Below are 15,590 nucleotides of genomic sequence, written 5' to 3'. Positions count from 1 at the left end.
AGCCAGTCATCACAAAAACCATTGGTTTGTAAAACAGGAGGAGTAACATACGATTTATCTTGAATGCCAGGAAATATATCTTCAAGAAAAGTGACATCCCGGCTAATGAAGAATTCATTACGCTCAGGATCATATAGTCTCCAGCCCTTAGTGCCAAAAGGATAGCCTACAAAAATACACTTGCGGCTTCTGTCTCCGAATTTATCTTTGTCCCTTGCACGACGATGAGCATAGCAGAGACAGCCAAACACTCGTAAGAGATCATATGCAGGAGCTTTGCCGTGTAGAAGTTCATATGGAGTTTTTCCCTCTAGTACTGAAGAAGGCGTCCGGTTGATGATATGAGCCGCAGTCAAGATACTCTCACCCCAAAAATCAACCGGCAGTTGAGCTTGAAACAGACAAGCCCGAGCTATGTTAAGTATATGTCTATGTTTTCGTTCCACCCGTCCATTCTGTTGCGGTGTGTCAACACACGAGGTTTGCAGTAGAATACCATTTGTAGTAAAATATGATTTGAGAGCCATGAATTCAGTACCATTGTCTGAGCGAACCGTCTTAACAGTGTATCCAAACTGTTTGTCGGCCATGGTACAAAAATTTTTAATTAGTGTAGAAACTTCTGATTTTTCCAGCATTAAGTAAGTCCATACTGCTCTGGAATAATCATCAACTATAGTCAGGAAGTAGTTTGCACCAGAAGAGGAAGGAGTGCGATATGGACCCCAAACATCACAATGAATAAGAGAAAACGGTGCATTAGCTTTATTAAAACTTTCAGGGAACACTTTTCTTGTCTGCTTAGCTCGAAAACAAATATCACACTGACTAAAAACATTGGAATCTAGATTAAAATCACCAAACACCGGTAGAGTAGAAAGCACTTTGTAGGATGGGTGTCCAAGACGACGATGCCACAGTACCGTAGAAGAAGACTTAGACGTTGCTGCTGCATTGAATCGTGCAACTTTGACCCCCGTAAAATAGTAAACCCCCTCACGCTCTTCACCTGCTCCAATCAGAGTCCTCGAAAAACGGTCCTGTAAAACACACAACGTATCAGTGAATATTGCAATGCAGCCTGTCTGTTTTAGTAAAGTAGAAACCGAGATTAATGTGCAAGTAAAATCTGGCACAAATAAGACATCTTGCAAGACATAGTCTTTGCTAAGGCGCAGTTTCCCGAATTTAGTAGCTTTAGATCGTTGACCATTCGGGAATGTCACTGATGATGGGTGAATGTCAGAGACATCATGCAGGAGAGATAGATCACCAGTCATATGGTGAGAAGCACCTGTATCAATAATAGCGTCAGTAATATTTGTTTTACCCGACAACCGTTCGGAGGATAGATTGGATTGCTGATTCTGAAGCAGAGTAATCAATGAGGCAATCTGATCATTGTTCAAGGACGCCGTTGTGTGTGACGCCCGACCACGTCCACGTCCCCGACCACCTGATCGTCCTCCTCTTCCACCGCGAGAGCTTTGTGCTGGTGAATAGTTGCTGGAGCGTTGGTATTGTTCCTGGTACCACTCAGGGAACCCGTGAAGCAAGAAACACTCAGAGACCTCATGCCCTTGTCGTTTGCAATGCGTACAGGTACGCGAAGGATCCTGAGAGCGGTAGTTCGTAGCTTCTGGAGTAGTAGTAGTATTGTCCTTAGTAGACTATGTTTTTGCAGAAAAACCAATAGCATCAGATCGAAGTTCTTTTGCTTTGGTTGTAAGCAGGTTCTGTTCTTCACGGATCACACGAGAGTATACTGTATTAATGTCAGGTAATGGTTCCTCATCGGTTATCCGTGATCGTAGAGAAGCAAAGCGTGCATCATCTAGTCCAAACAAGAATTTGTGAACACGAGCATCCTCACGTTCTTTCTCTATATCAGCTGCTGCAGCGCATGTGCATGAACGACCCGTTTTATGATTCTGTAGCTCTTCCCATAATTTAGTAAGTCTCCCATAGTACTCCAAAACTGATTGTCCATCCTGTTTACAATTTGTGATCGCATCTTGTAACTGATGAACCCTCGTTCCGTTTCTAACAGAGAAGCGTAGACGCAGAGTTTCCCAAAGCTTATGAGCCTCAGGTACGAATGTAACTGTCGAGCGGACCTTGGCATCCATAGATGTGCGGATCCATCCAACAATCATCGAATTTGCTGCCAACCATCGAGAGAGATCCGGCTCTGTTTCAGGTTTGGGAATAATACCATCAATGAAACCGGATTTCTGTTTTGCTTGCAAGGAGTTACGAAGTTCAGTAGACCACTCCGAATAATTCTCGTTGCTGAGCAAGACAGAAGTTATTAAAGCCCCTGGATTATCCGAGGGGTGAAGATAGTAGGGCGACGAAGCATTGATCGCTGGTATTGTCGCCGTAATAGAAGTATGGGATGATGAATTATCACCATCAGCCATTGTTTTAGAAGTATGTGTTTAGAAAAGAGAAATTAGGTCAGAATCTTTAAGCTCTGATACCATGAAATATATTGTGAAAGCGTGCGTTTATTGATCACAGAAGATATGTATATATACATCATTAGAATCTCCTAAGCTAGATAGATAAAGATTACATATATATCTATTCCCATAGATATCGGGATATCTTATTAACATGTTTATCCCTTTAAGCTGAAAACATTCCACGTGTCCATGCTCAAATCATCCATGTAAAACTTGGGGAGGACGTCTCTAGCCACCAGCTCGATCCCTGATTCGCGGAGACCAGCCGTTGCCACGAAGATCATGAGCTTCAGAGCGGCGTTTTTGTAGCCGAAAAGGTTGAGGAGTGCGGTTACTGGCCAAAGAAACAGCAAGAGTGCGAAACGGATTACACCAGATGCGTCAAAGGCAACGAGCATGAAGTAAGAGAATGGATCATCGCTACTTAGTAGTGTTCCTTCAAACTCTGATACCACTGAATTAGGCGGCGTCGTTTTTGATGTCTCTTCCATCACCATTTCTTGAGAACTTGTTTCTTTAGAGATCAAAATTTAGGTCAATAATTAGGTTTTGGATATAAGGCTTGCCTGGACTTGATTGAGTTTTTATTTAATGCAATGACCTGCCATATATAGAACATAGGTGTATTTAAGTTGTACAACATGCTCGTTAAGTGATGTTCCTTAATTTTATTTTCTTTATTGTTGGTTACGATACACATTACGTATATTTCATATAGTCAACCATAATATTTATATGAAATGGTATACGTAACTTGCAATGCTAATAATTAACTGTCAGTTCTTGTTTTCTTGTTTAACGGCCTGATTAATCATCAAAACATCCAGTAGAAACTAGAAACCATTTAAATATTTTTACACCAAAACTTTTCATAATTGGAATGAGTTACACGAATTTTCTCCCCAGTCCACCACACTTCATCGACTTATTTAACATTAAACAGAAATGATTAACCATATATTTACTATATTTCCATAGCCGGACTTGAGCATATACACAAGAAACATTTGAATAGGAACCCATCTTATGGACCCTCATTTTATAAAATATAATTTATTTATACACATATATTCATATATTTATATATAAAATGTGAATAAGAAAACAAAAATATATATATATTTAAATCAAAGCAATAGGTTTTGTGTTATTATGATTTTAAAATGAATAAAAATAAGTAAAGAAAATATATTATGCTTATAATGTTACTAAAAGGGAAAAGTGTCGTTTAAATCCCGAACTTACAAAACAAAGCCAAATAAATCCCGGACTCTTTAAGTGATCCATTTAAATCCCGAATTTTTCAAAATTAGCCATTTAGAGTTTGAATTCTCGTTGACCGGGAAGCCCGAACCCATAAAAAGTCAACAGTTAAATGTAGTTAACTTCTGTTAAGTTTTGTTATCCATCGTTTAGTAGACATTTAGAACTTCAAACCCCAATCTATGTCATAAGAACCCTAAATTCCTAAACACTTGAAAGGCTCTCCTCGTAGTAATTACGGAACATAATGGCAATAAAAAAGATTGTGATACCATTAACTCTCCAGAGGGAGAAAGTTAGAGTTTTTTTTTTTTTGCTAAAACGAGAGAAAGTTAGAGTTGCAGAAAAGAAGAATAGAATGGCCAAGGCTAACTCTGACGCAGCCCAGTAGCAGAATCTTCTTTGTTCGTAGACTTAAGGAGCAGCGTGATCACGCCGTAGTGAAAGTTTGGCCAAGAGGAGATCTAGACTCTCTTCTGCTGCTGCTAAGTCCCTTTAGTTTTTATAGTCAGTAGTTAAGTTTACTCCAAAGACATGAAAATTGGATTTATTTTGTTGTCCTCTCGGCTTTGTTTTAATGTTGTGAGAATTACTGGTGTCATGTCGTGAATGTGTGGTTCCTTCCATGATTCCAAAATTTGCAATATCAACAAAAAGATCGAAACATAAAGTTCAAACTGAGTCACTAAGAAACCTAAAAGCAGAACACATAATCATCATCACTGTCCAAAGGCCTCTACCATATCTCTACAAGTTTCTTCTTTGACTCCTATGCCATTTTTCAATTTATTTCTCAAATTCATCACCAGGATCATCTATTGCTTCACAATCATCTCCATATGATTCACAATCTCTTCCCCGGGTCATCTCCTCCAACACTGCCAACGGGATGTCATTGCAGGATGTCTCCACTGGACGAGAAGAAGAATATTGATTTGAAGTTTCAAGTGTTTAGGGATTTAGGGTTCTTATGATATATTGGGGGCTCTAAAATGTGCGTAATACTAAAAAAAAAAATCTACTAACTAAACTGTCCGTAATACTAATACTTTAACGGAAACTAGATTTTGACCCGCCCTTTAGAGGGCGGGACAATCGTTTTGTTTTAAATTTATGCTCTTGTTCGATTTTTCATAAATGTGTTTAGGCATGAGTATCCGGGTTGAGATCGATTGTCGTTAATAAATTTGGTTTGGTCCAACATATATATATCAACTACGATAATGTATAATCTTACCGACGGGTATGTTTTCTTTGGAAGGGCAGAATTTGTTTCCTGTAAAATTTAAATATCAAACATTGTATAGTTTGGTTTTGAAGTATAATCTATACCATTATAACGATGCGTAATACTAATTCGAGTTACACATTTTAGATTGTAACTCATGTTTTGATAATATACCGAGTTAAATAGTTGAGATTTTAATTTATGTTTTGAGAAAGTGACAATGGCGGATATGTTTTTTTGGCAAATTTATGTTTGTATATATTATGTGTTTCAACATAAAATGTATATCAAGTGTCTTAATGATTTTTGTTAGAAGTTGTTTTTTAGGTTTATGTTCGTTTTCATATATATAAAATGTTAGTATTGTGAATGGTTGAAAGAAAAATCATTTGATTAGAGAATAAGTTATTTTAAAGTTTTATATTTGTATTTCAAAAAACTTATTCTCTTTGGTTATTTATGATAAGTTTGTATTTTTATTTATGTTTAGATCTAAAACTTAATTATAAGATGTTAAAAAAATTGAAAACTTTGCTTTGGTAAAATTTTATTATGTAAAAATGTAATAATAATATCTTCTTTAATTTTCATGTATATATTCATATGAGATAATTAAATAATATTATAGATGAAAAAATAGGTTGATGAATATGAGATATTTAAATAATAATATAAATAAACTAACTTTTTTTATAAACATAGTCAATATTTAAATTATACTTGAAAATAAAAACCTTAGTTTACAATGGGTTTTTGATGAATTGTTTTTTTTTTAATATTACATTTTTCTCCCATCTTCTTAACAAAATTTACCACACATTTACCCTTCAAAATCTAGATTATAACCCGCCCTTGGGTATGTTTTTCTCATCAGCTAACACCATCTCAAGAAAAGAACCAGACTGTGAGCTGAATGAATTCCACATATGCAGCACTTTCACTTGGACCCTCCATTCAGTTTTGAAAAAGATTGAACATTACATAACTTGCTGATCTCGAGTTTGGAACCCATATTGTGTATCTACGGTATAAAGTTTTTAGATTTAGAATGGTTATATTTTCTGTGCCTAATTGGCTATTTATATACTTGTCGCCTGCAAGATATTAGGATAGAAAAAACATTAAAATCCTGTAAATTATAGGAATATGCTAGGAATAAACGATATAAAATATCTATTTAGTTAGAAAAATATATTATTTTGGTGATGTTTGTGTGAAGTTGTTCAATGTAGATAAGAGTTAAAAATATAGTTAGAATTTTTTCAGTATGCGATGGTATTTAAATATACGATATCTCTTAATATTTGCATTTGAAAAGATTTGTAAAACAATTAGGAGATGCAGTTTTTGGTTTTTTAATATTGTTATCTAATAAACTGATGTCTATTTTAGTATATAATTTTTTTGGTAGATGATAACTTCATACAATAAATTAAAATCAATAAATAAAAGTCATGGATATAATATTCGAATCCTTTTTTGGGTTCCTCTGTATAGTGATCTATATAGCTATAAAGATAACCATACCAATATGTGAATGCGACTATTAAAACATTTTATAATCAAATAATCATGTGTAGTGTTGAATCTGTGCAGAATAGAATTCTGGTAAATTATCCAACCATGTAATGTTCGATGGAAAGTAATGATCTTTATGTGAAGCTTCATTTGATTTGTAGCTGTCGTATTCTTTAAAATATGGAAAAGGAGAGTTATTGCTGTTGTATAATTAATACTGAAACGAAAAGAGCAAACAGAATCTGGGAAAAGATAATACCATCGAGTTCCAGAAAAAAAAATCAAACATTTAATGAAAAGATTAGTTTAAATATAAATCAGTGGCATTCCCTTGTAAATACTGTTGAAAACCAAAGAAACTTAAAAAAAGGACCTTGTGTTTTACTAGTATAGATGAAATAATTTAACTGTTGACTTCATATGGGTTTAAACCAGTCTGGTCAACCAAAGTTCAAGTTTTAAATGGCTTGTTTCAAAAAGTTCATGATTTAAATGGATCAGTTTAGAGTTCCGAATTTATTTGGCCTCGATATATAAGTTCAGGATTAAATAGCATTTTTCCCGTTACTAAAACTAATAATTTTTTAGATATAACATATAATTGTTTGATAGAAATAGGATATATATAGTTCAAATAAGTTTTTGCTAAAATAAAATTTAAGGAAAATATCATTAATTTAAAATAAAAAGTAATATAATTTTTTTAATAGGATCCCTGAAACTTCAGAACAGGCTGTGTATTTGTTTGTTACATGTGAAATTAGTTTACTCTCTAGCTGTTCGGTTCGTTTAGTTTCAAGTTTATGATCCTATGCTTTAAGAATCTTTTATACAACAGCTAGTTAGAGTAGTTTGGATTCTCAGTATACGTAGAAATTGATTTCTTTTTTGTTTTTTTTTGCGTGTTAAAAATTATGTAGGCTTTTGCTGTCGGTTTCTTGAATATTAAACTTATGAACATACAGGACATATGCTCTCAGAATCTGACAACTATTTTAGGAGTGTTAAATCTATGTTTAGGTTTCTTAAAGGAAGCTAATAGCATCTTTATCCCACCCCATTAAAGGTGTTTATTTTTTTATTTTCTTTTTTATCTCATTTTAAAAAAAAATTAGAAAAAACCAATCGTGAGCCGTAACGTATCAGTGGAACCCGCAAACAGTTTAAGCAACAATAAAAACAGACGCTTAATTTAGCAGCGAAATGGGTGTTGCTTGGTGTTTTGGTGGGCCCCTAAGGGTTAAGCACCCCATTTTTTGTCCCGTTAATGATGCCCTAAGACGTGTGTAAAATATGTTCAATGTTGTGAATCGAGAGAGAAATAAGAAATTGATTGTATATTATTCATAACATAATGTATTTTTTATATAGAGAATTATAAGATAGATAAACCGTCCTAAATAAATGGAAATAGTATAAATCCTAAATAAAAGATAAACCGCTTAAGTGAAAGGAAATTACATTTTTGGTTATTGCATTCACTGATTGGTCATAACACTTCCTCTAAACCATGGATAAGGAAAATAGTACAATACATATTATTTCCCCTGATGTGTACTTCATTGAATATCTTGTTGACGCATCCTGATCTCATGCGTAAGCTTCTTGAATGTCGAGCTGAGCAAATACATCAGGTGAAAAAAATATTACCAAAAGTGCACTCAGCTTTGAACGTGAATTTTTATGGTTTGTAAGTTTTTGTGGTGTGTTGTTGTTGCAGTTGTCTACGCGGTTGTCTGAAGCTCGAAATGCAAGAGCGTTACCGAATCTGGTTAAGGAGATTGATGCGAAGCTGGGGCCTTTAGTGATCAAACCAAAGAAGGGACACTGATTTAGAGTCTGATAAAACTGACAGCTAGTGAAAAGATTTTGGAAGATGATGTGATTTCAAAGAAAGCAGAGGTTGTAGAAGATGATGCAAAGATATCAGCTGCGAGGCTCCCTCAAGAAAAGCCATGGACAAGGAGGAGAATGAAGAGGGAGCGGATACAATCAGCTTAACTGCTCGTGCATCTGATGAAGCTAAAGCATTGTCAAAGAGCTCATAAGGTTTCTCTAAAGCACAAGCTGAAACCGAACCAAATCTGTCTTGACATCTCTTGAGAGACCTAACTTAACACGAAGTCTGTTTTCTTTCCTTCTCTTAAACAAGAATTTGTATGTTTTATCGTTCAATATCTATATTATTTAAACTGAAGTACTTTTAGTACTGTTTGAAAACATGGATAAAAGTTTAAATGAAAATTGTTTGGTAATATGGATAGCAGTATTTTTGATATTTTCTTTTATTTACACATTTATCTATTACATTTACAATAAATTATACTTTCCTTTTATATTTCTTTTATTTATAGATTCTGCAACTGTATTTATAATCAATTTAAATTAATTAATTATATTTCCAAAGTTTATCTAACCAAATCGATATTTATATATTGATCATTATCAAATATTGTACGAATATTAAATAAATCACATGTATTAAAAGGAGATAAATTTTTTTATGGGATTAACTAAATCGTCAAATTACAAAACATAAAAAAACATACATGAGATTTTTTATAAAACCGATGGTTTAAGAATTTATGTTGAACATAAATTAAATCAAACACCCGTACGGGGGTGCGGGTAAATTTCTAGTTTGTTTTAAGCTATCAAACCGTAATCCAGTTTTGTATTTACTTAATCAATTAATTATGATTTAAATTTTTTTAAATCAAATTAAAAAGTTGTAGGGCTTCTACGGATATATTTAAAGAATAGAGGAACCGGTTTGCAAAATGCAATCTCTTTAATGGTTTGCTCGTGCAAAAGCAAGTGGCAGAGTAAGAGCTTTTTTTTTTGTGTGGCTAGTGGCATCAATGGAGCTCTCAATCTCTCAACCACCTTCTCTTCGGTTCTCGTCTGTATCACCTCGTTTCTTAGCAGCTTCTCATCATCACCATCGGCCTTCTGTGCATTTAGCTGGGAAGCTTCTAAGCCGGTCCCAAGATGTTGGCTTCACGAGCTTATCAAGTTCATGTATGCGGTCCAAATTTGTTTCAACTAACTACAGAAAAATCTCGATCAGGGTATGGTTTCATTCTATCGGTTAAACAATGTTAGTCCATTGCGTTGACTTTTAGTCAGGTTTGGTTGGAATATACTTTTTGTCTGAAACAGAATCTTTTTCACTCTCTTAGCTTTCACAGTCTGTTCTAGTGGGAAATGCCATTCATTAATTTGACCAACATCTCATGTTGCTTCTCTATATAGTCTCGGGTAACGTTTTACTTGTGCGTTTTTTTTTATCAGGCATGTTCTCAGGTAGGTGCTGCTGGTTCCGATCCAGTTCTTGATAGAATCGCGCGTTTCCAGAACGCTTGCTGGAGATTTCTTAGGCCGCATACCATCCGTGGAACGGCTTTAGGATCCACGTTAGTATATGTTTGTTTGTTTCATTTGAGAGGGTTTTCATTTTGACTGACTGTTAAATTTTTACAGTGCCTTGGTAGCAAGAGCTTTGATAGAGAACAGTCATCTGATTAAATGGAGCCTGGTACTCAAGGCGCTCTCAGGTCTTCTTGCGCTTATATGTGGAAACGGTTATATAGTTGGCATCAATCAGATCTACGACATTGGTATTGACAAGTATGTGTGGCACTGGCACCACCATTAGATTTTTAAATTTCAAAGTACTTAATTGTGTTTGAGGTTGAATTTTTATTTTTTTTTTAATTTCTTGCAAGAGTGAACAAGCCGTACTTGCCAATAGCAGCAGGAGATCTCTCAGTGCAGTCGGCTTGGCTGTTGGTGATATTTTTCGCTGTTGCAGGGCTAACGGTTGTTGGATTCAACTTTGGTCCGTTCATTACATGCCTATACTCTCTTGGTCTTTTTCTGGGGACCATCTATTCTGTTCCACCATTTAGAATGAAGAGATTTCCAGTTGCAGCGTTTCTTATTATTGCCACGGTAGAGGGGCTATGTTTTTATGCTTCTGTGTATCTGATAAGTCAACTATCACCATGGCAAATAGTAACATTGTCTTGTGTATCAGGTACGAGGTTTCCTTCTTAATTTTGGTGTGTATCATGCTACTAGAGCTGCCCTTGGACTTTCGTTTCAGTGGAGGTTAGTCTTCATATGAACCATAAGTCATAATATAATGGAGCATATATGTTACTCAAGTTCCTATTGGGCATTTTGCAGTGCACCTGTGGCTTTCATAACGTCATTTGTGACATTGTTTGCACTGGTCATTGCTATCACAAAAGATCTTCCTGATGTTGAAGGAGATCGCAAGTAAGTAACTGCACATATAGAGCATTGCAAATCAGCATCCCATCCGATTAAACCAAACCAGCTCCATTGGATTTGTCATCGTTTACGCTTTGGTTCAAGCCTATTTAATCAACCCTACCTGATTCCTTCTTCCACTCCACTCCATAGCAGAGGAGATTCTATTTCTAAGTTTCTTTTCGATTGGTTTTGAACAGGTTCCAAATATCAACTCTAGCAACAAAGCTTGGAGTGAGGAACATTGCATTCCTCGGTTCCGGACTTCTGCTAGTTAACTATATTTCTGCCGTATCACTAGCTTTCTACATGCCTCAGGTGACCACATTTTCCCTCTCTCCAGCTTCGGTTATTCTAAGCATGAACACATCACTACATTCATTAATTAGCTTGAAAATCTGTTTCCACACCATTTTTGCTGGAACACTATCCACTTACTCAGTATTCAGCTTTGAAACGCCACACGTCTATGCTTTAAACATTTGACAGGTTTTTAGAGGTAGCTTGATGATTCCTGCACATATGATCTTGGCTTCATGCTTGATTTTCCAGGTAATTAATACACCCTAACATATCTTACAAGGCCAGGCTGAGATAATGTCCCAAAAAAAATCTTCATACCTATATGATTAATTTCACTCATGGATCTCATCAGTTTCTAATATCCACTGCTGTTGTTCTTTATGTAGACATGGGTGCTAGAAAAAGCAAACTACACAAAGGTAAAAAACACTTCTGAAAAACATCAACTTCTTACCTCAAAATGATTTCAGAAGATGATGATGATATGAATACTGATCAATGGAGTATAAACATTTTTTAAAAACAATTTGCAGGAAGCTATTGCAGGATATTACCGATTTATATGGAATCTCTTCTATGCAGAGTACCTGTTATTCCCCTTCTTCTAGCTTTCATGGTGATCATTTGCAGTTTTCTTTGTATACCTCTGTTCTTCTTCTTCTTTGTAGCTTGGAGGCAAAATCACTTTTTTGTACATGTGCATACTAAGGATTAGTCCTTTTGAATTTTTGATGTCTTTTGCAAGAATAATCATTGAACCAATGCAAAATGTACATGAATTCAAAAGAATTAATTAAGTTTTCATCATAAGAAAATCAAAATTACCATGTATTTGATTTAATTATTTACTATGTATTATTTCATAAAATTTATCTTAAAATAATAAATTAAAAATGTACATTATTCAGATATAAAATGTATTTTAATTTTTTTATTACAATTACAAATTTACAATAAGTCATGTAAGTGAACCAGCTAAACCGCGAAACACATTAACCCGGTTCTGTACTGGATAAGCCCATTATGACATCTTTTCATTTCGAGCCCAAAACCCTCATCCACATCCGTATATAAAACTATCTCTTAGGGTTTTTGTCCGTCCTCTTAAAAGCGTCTCGTTTTCACTCTCTGCCGTCTCTCTCTCACTCTCTGTAGCTTTGACCCATACTCTCTGTTTCTCTTACAATCATGGCCGCCACCGTAGAAATCGACGCCGAGATTCAGCAGCAGCTTACCAACGAGGTCAAGCTCTTCAACCGCTGGACCTACGACGACGTTTCGGTAACCTCCTCGCCGTTTCATACTGCCGTTTTCATTTGCTCTATTCTGTGTGAGATTTGGTCATTGCTTCATTGGCTTTGATGTAGCAAACTTAATTAGAATCTAGCCTTATTAATATTGCATTTTTATCTTTAGATTTGATGGTTATTACAACTGTCACATTAAGCCTTAGTATGTAAGTTCGTATCAAATTGTAATACTTGTCAGTGTTTACAGTCTTATCTTGCATTTGCTTAGTACGACACCGTTTAGAGATTATTCTAATTAATCTCAGTTGCTTAGTTTCAGCTACTTGATTATGATTATAATCTCAGGTGTTAAATCTAACAATTATGATTGTTATCTTGAATAATCTACGTAGGTGACAGACATCAGTCTTGTTGACTACATCGGAGTCCAGGCAGCTAAACACGCCACCTTCGTCCCCCACACCGCCGGAAGATACTCTGTCAAGAGATTCAGGAAGGCTCAGTGCCCCATCGTTGAGAGGCTCACGAACTCTCTCATGATGCACGGAAGAAACAACGGAAAGAAATTGATGGCGGTGAGAATCATCAAGCACGCCATGGAGATCATCCACCTCTTGACCGACGCCAACCCTATCCAGGTCATCATCGATGCCATTGTCAACAGGTAAATAGCAACACGTTGATACTGTAATGTTTTTTCTTTTTTAATTCTCATAATTGTTTTGTTTTGTTTTGTTGGTTGAGCCCAGTGGTCCACGTGAAGATGCCACAAGAATTGGATCTGCTGGTGTTGTGAGGAGACAAGCGGTTGATATCTCCCCTCTGAGACGTGTGAACCAAGCTATCTTCTTGCTTACCACCGGTGCTCGTGAGGCTGCTTTCAGAAACATCAAGACAATTGCCGAGTGCCTTGCTGATGAATTGATCAACGCTGCCAAGGGCTCCTCCAACAGGTATATTATTGATCTCTTCGTGACTTCATTATTGTTTTTCAGTGTAGCTAATGATTAATAACACTGTTGTATCTCTTGCAGCTATGCCATCAAGAAGAAGGATGAGATTGAAAGAGTTGCCAAGGCCAATCGTTAAGGATGTTCCTGGTGGTGTCCTGAGTGTTACAATCTTATCAATGAAGTTATTGTTTTCTTTATCGGTAGATTGGATGGAATATGTTTAAGATGTTTTACTCTGTTGTTTTATGAAAATTTGATTTCGTCTAAGACTTTGAATAGATAAATTTTGAATGCTTAAATGAAGAAATCTAAAGAGTTTGTTTTTGTCTTTAAGTTGCTCTCAAATGTAGATGGTTAATTTAAAATGAGAACAAGATTCTTCGGTAATAATAATCTGGAAATATTCAGCAATATGATTACAAGGAAAAATACAATAATAGGTGCACATAGAAGCGACAAACTACCGAGTTTTATCGCTTCATTATTCGAGTCCAGGTATTACTCTCCATACACATACACACATCTTGAATTCTTGATGATCCATCCAAGTTAAGTATCTTCAGACACACGCATACATACGAACAACAGCACACACTTTTCACCTCAAACATGAAGAACTTGATGCTTTAACTAGTCATCTCCTTTGGTGGCTTCACAATAAGGATGGGGCAGTTGGCGTGATGAGCACAGTAGTCGCTAACACTCCCAATAAACGCTCTTCCAAAACGCACAGCATCGGTCAGACATTTTGGGGCTGGTTGAAATGAAAATAAAAAAAAATCGAAAATATGTGTTATACCTTCTGATCTTGCCAAGTCCACGACTGCCCACAACGAGAAGATCAACGTGCATTTGCTCCACCGCCTGGCAAATCATTTCCTTTGCCTCGCCTTCAAACACCAGACTTTCAGAACGTATCTGCAAATATCACACAAGACTTGTATATAACTTCATTTGTTGCCAAATAAAGACATCTCACTTAGTGAATATGCACATCAACATATGCTATTCAATATGAGCTACAAGTAACTAGTAGAATTTTATATAAAAACCAATATTGAAGTGCGACCTGTTTGGCTCGGCACATTTGGAGTGCACGCGAGAGAAGCGCTGCAGATGCCTCTTGTTGTGTTTTTTTCACCGACTCTATCATCAACGAAGGTGCGTAGACTGCTGCTATATGTACATCCGTTTCATAGAAACAAGTTATTCACCATACCGTAAAATAAAAATGTCAAATAATTTTGTTGCCTCTATAGTAAACTATTAACTATTTCATTTTATTTTTTCCGACTGGTCAGGAATTAAAGTGGAATAGCTCACGGTTGAGTCCAAACACATTTTTTCTCGTTTAGATTTCTATTTTATTTTTTAGATTAAGATATAGTTTTATATGAATGCGACTAGCCCGTTCTATGTGTTTCTATGGTAAAGGGTCGCTCTCCAGTCTAGACCAACAGTTATCACTAAAAAACGAAACCAGAAAGATATACAGATCAATGGACCGTACCTGTTGCGCCACCGGGTCCAGCCGGAAAAGGAGCAAAGTGATGGAAAGGAGACTGCACATGAACCACCGTGAGCAAACCACCTTCTGCACTATCCCCCTCAGTGGTCATCAATAGGGTAGAGAAATGGTCAATGACCCACTGAAGAGCGTAGAAGCTGGAATCGCTCTCGTCGATCGCAACCATAATCCTTTTTGTCGTCGTCACTCCCGATGCTTCAGACTCTGTTGTCTCAGGCTGCATCTCCACCTTCGATGTTTCCAACGCTGCCGTTGCTTGATCCTCCGCCATTGATTTAATATTTTATTTTATTTTTAAAATCAAGTTATTGTGTGACAAACTGTTTCATTTACAATGCTTTATATATTGCATGTAAAGGATGATACGTCTTGAAATGCAACGGACACGTGCATGCATGGTTCAGATTGTAACTGCAATAAGATAGACATAACTTTATTTTTATTTTATTTGTTAAAGGTTGATCAAAAAGGAGTTGCGTACGACATGTTTTAGTGGTTTGTAATTGTTTGCTTTGCTTATATATGGTTTTGCTTTGATTGTGGCTATCTCTGTCGTGATCCTTTTGCTTTTATTTTAAACGCCACTCAACGTAAAGAAGAACGAAAAAAGCAAAGGGAAGCAGGAAGACAATTTTAGTTGAACTTGAAGAGATCGAAGAATGTTAGCTTTTCGTAATTTATTGTTCGATCAAATTTTTCAAAGTGTCCCAAATTTGAGTTCTCGGATCAATTCATTCACTTGATGCTTGTTTGTAATTCTAAGATAAAACACTTACATGCTCTGATATTAGATTTTAGTTA

The 15,590-nt window shown here is 35.9% G+C and overlaps 3 protein-coding genes across 4 annotated transcripts; 2 read left to right on the top strand and 1 right to left on the bottom strand.

Annotated features, from left to right (window-relative positions):
* Positions 1-9,297: 9,297 nt before the first annotated feature.
* LOC108861640 (homogentisate solanesyltransferase, chloroplastic) lies at positions 9,298-11,820 on the top strand. Its single transcript, XM_018635556.2, has 10 exons — positions 9,298-9,548; positions 9,772-9,893; positions 9,961-10,107; positions 10,206-10,431; positions 10,517-10,590; positions 10,669-10,761; positions 10,956-11,073; positions 11,245-11,307; positions 11,445-11,477; positions 11,592-11,820. Exons 1-10 carry the CDS (start codon positions 9,339-9,341, stop codon positions 11,664-11,666), a joined length of 1,161 nt encoding a protein of 386 aa, XP_018491058.1. The 5' UTR covers positions 9,298-9,338; the 3' UTR covers positions 11,667-11,820.
* A 333-nt stretch (positions 11,821-12,153) lies between these two features.
* Positions 12,154-13,589, top strand: LOC108861638 (40S ribosomal protein S5-1). Its single transcript, XM_018635552.2, has 4 exons — positions 12,154-12,339; positions 12,701-12,972; positions 13,058-13,261; positions 13,343-13,589. The coding sequence occupies exons 1-4, from the start codon at positions 12,247-12,249 to the stop codon at positions 13,395-13,397; spliced, it is 624 nt and encodes a 207-aa protein (XP_018491054.1). The 5' UTR covers positions 12,154-12,246; the 3' UTR covers positions 13,398-13,589.
* A 30-nt stretch (positions 13,590-13,619) lies between these two features.
* LOC108861639 (uncharacterized) lies at positions 13,620-15,110 on the bottom strand. 2 transcript variants are annotated; one of them, XM_018635553.2, is made up of 4 exons: positions 14,772-15,110; positions 14,331-14,437; positions 14,061-14,179; positions 13,620-13,978 (listed from the first exon to the last, which is right to left on the bottom strand). In XM_018635553.2, the coding sequence occupies exons 1-4, from the start codon at positions 15,058-15,060 to the stop codon at positions 13,888-13,890; spliced, it is 606 nt and encodes a 201-aa protein (XP_018491055.1). In that variant the 5' UTR covers positions 15,061-15,110; the 3' UTR covers positions 13,620-13,887. The 2 variants fall into 2 exon arrangements, with proteins under 2 accessions (XP_018491055.1, XP_018491056.1); XM_018635554.2 differs by having other exon boundaries at positions 14,331-14,434; positions 14,772-15,109.
* Positions 15,111-15,590: the final 480 nt, after the last annotated feature.

This window comes from Raphanus sativus, chromosome 5 (genome assembly GCF_000801105.2).
Source record: "Raphanus sativus cultivar WK10039 chromosome 5, ASM80110v3, whole genome shotgun sequence".
Taxonomy (NCBI): domain Eukaryota; kingdom Viridiplantae; phylum Streptophyta; class Magnoliopsida; order Brassicales; family Brassicaceae; genus Raphanus; species Raphanus sativus.
The sequence above is the reverse complement of the archived record's forward strand: the minus strand, read 5'-3'. Positions and strand labels throughout refer to the sequence as shown.

Excerpts from the sequence above, each read along its gene's own strand:
- LOC108861638 (XM_018635552.2), top strand. The coding sequence starts at position 12,247 with ATGGCCGCCACCGTAGAAATCGACGCCGAGATTCAGCAGCAGCTTACC. Across the intron at positions 12,340-12,700 it reads GGACCTACGACGACGTTTCG|GTGACAGACATCAGTCTTGT; the intron begins GTAACCTCCTCG and ends TAATCTACGTAG. Across the intron at positions 12,973-13,057 it reads ATCGATGCCATTGTCAACAG|TGGTCCACGTGAAGATGCCA; the intron begins GTAAATAGCAAC and ends GGTTGAGCCCAG.
- LOC108861640 (XM_018635556.2), top strand. The coding sequence starts at position 9,339 with ATGGAGCTCTCAATCTCTCAACCACCTTCTCTTCGGTTCTCGTCTGTA. Across the intron at positions 10,762-10,955 it reads GATGTTGAAGGAGATCGCAA|GTTCCAAATATCAACTCTAG; the intron begins GTAAGTAACTGC and ends GGTTTTGAACAG. Across the intron at positions 11,308-11,444 it reads CTTCATGCTTGATTTTCCAG|ACATGGGTGCTAGAAAAAGC; the intron begins GTAATTAATACA and ends TTCTTTATGTAG.
- LOC108861639 (XM_018635553.2), bottom strand. The coding sequence starts at position 15,060 with ATGGCGGAGGATCAAGCAACGGCAGCGTTGGAAACATCGAAGGTGGAG. Across the intron at positions 14,438-14,771 it reads TGGACCCGGTGGCGCAACAG|CAGCAGTCTACGCACCTTCG; the intron begins GTACGGTCCATT and ends ATGTACATATAG. Across the intron at positions 13,979-14,060 it reads GGACTTGGCAAGATCAGAAG|AGCGTTTATTGGGAGTGTTA; the intron begins GTATAACACATA and ends GCGTTTTGGAAG.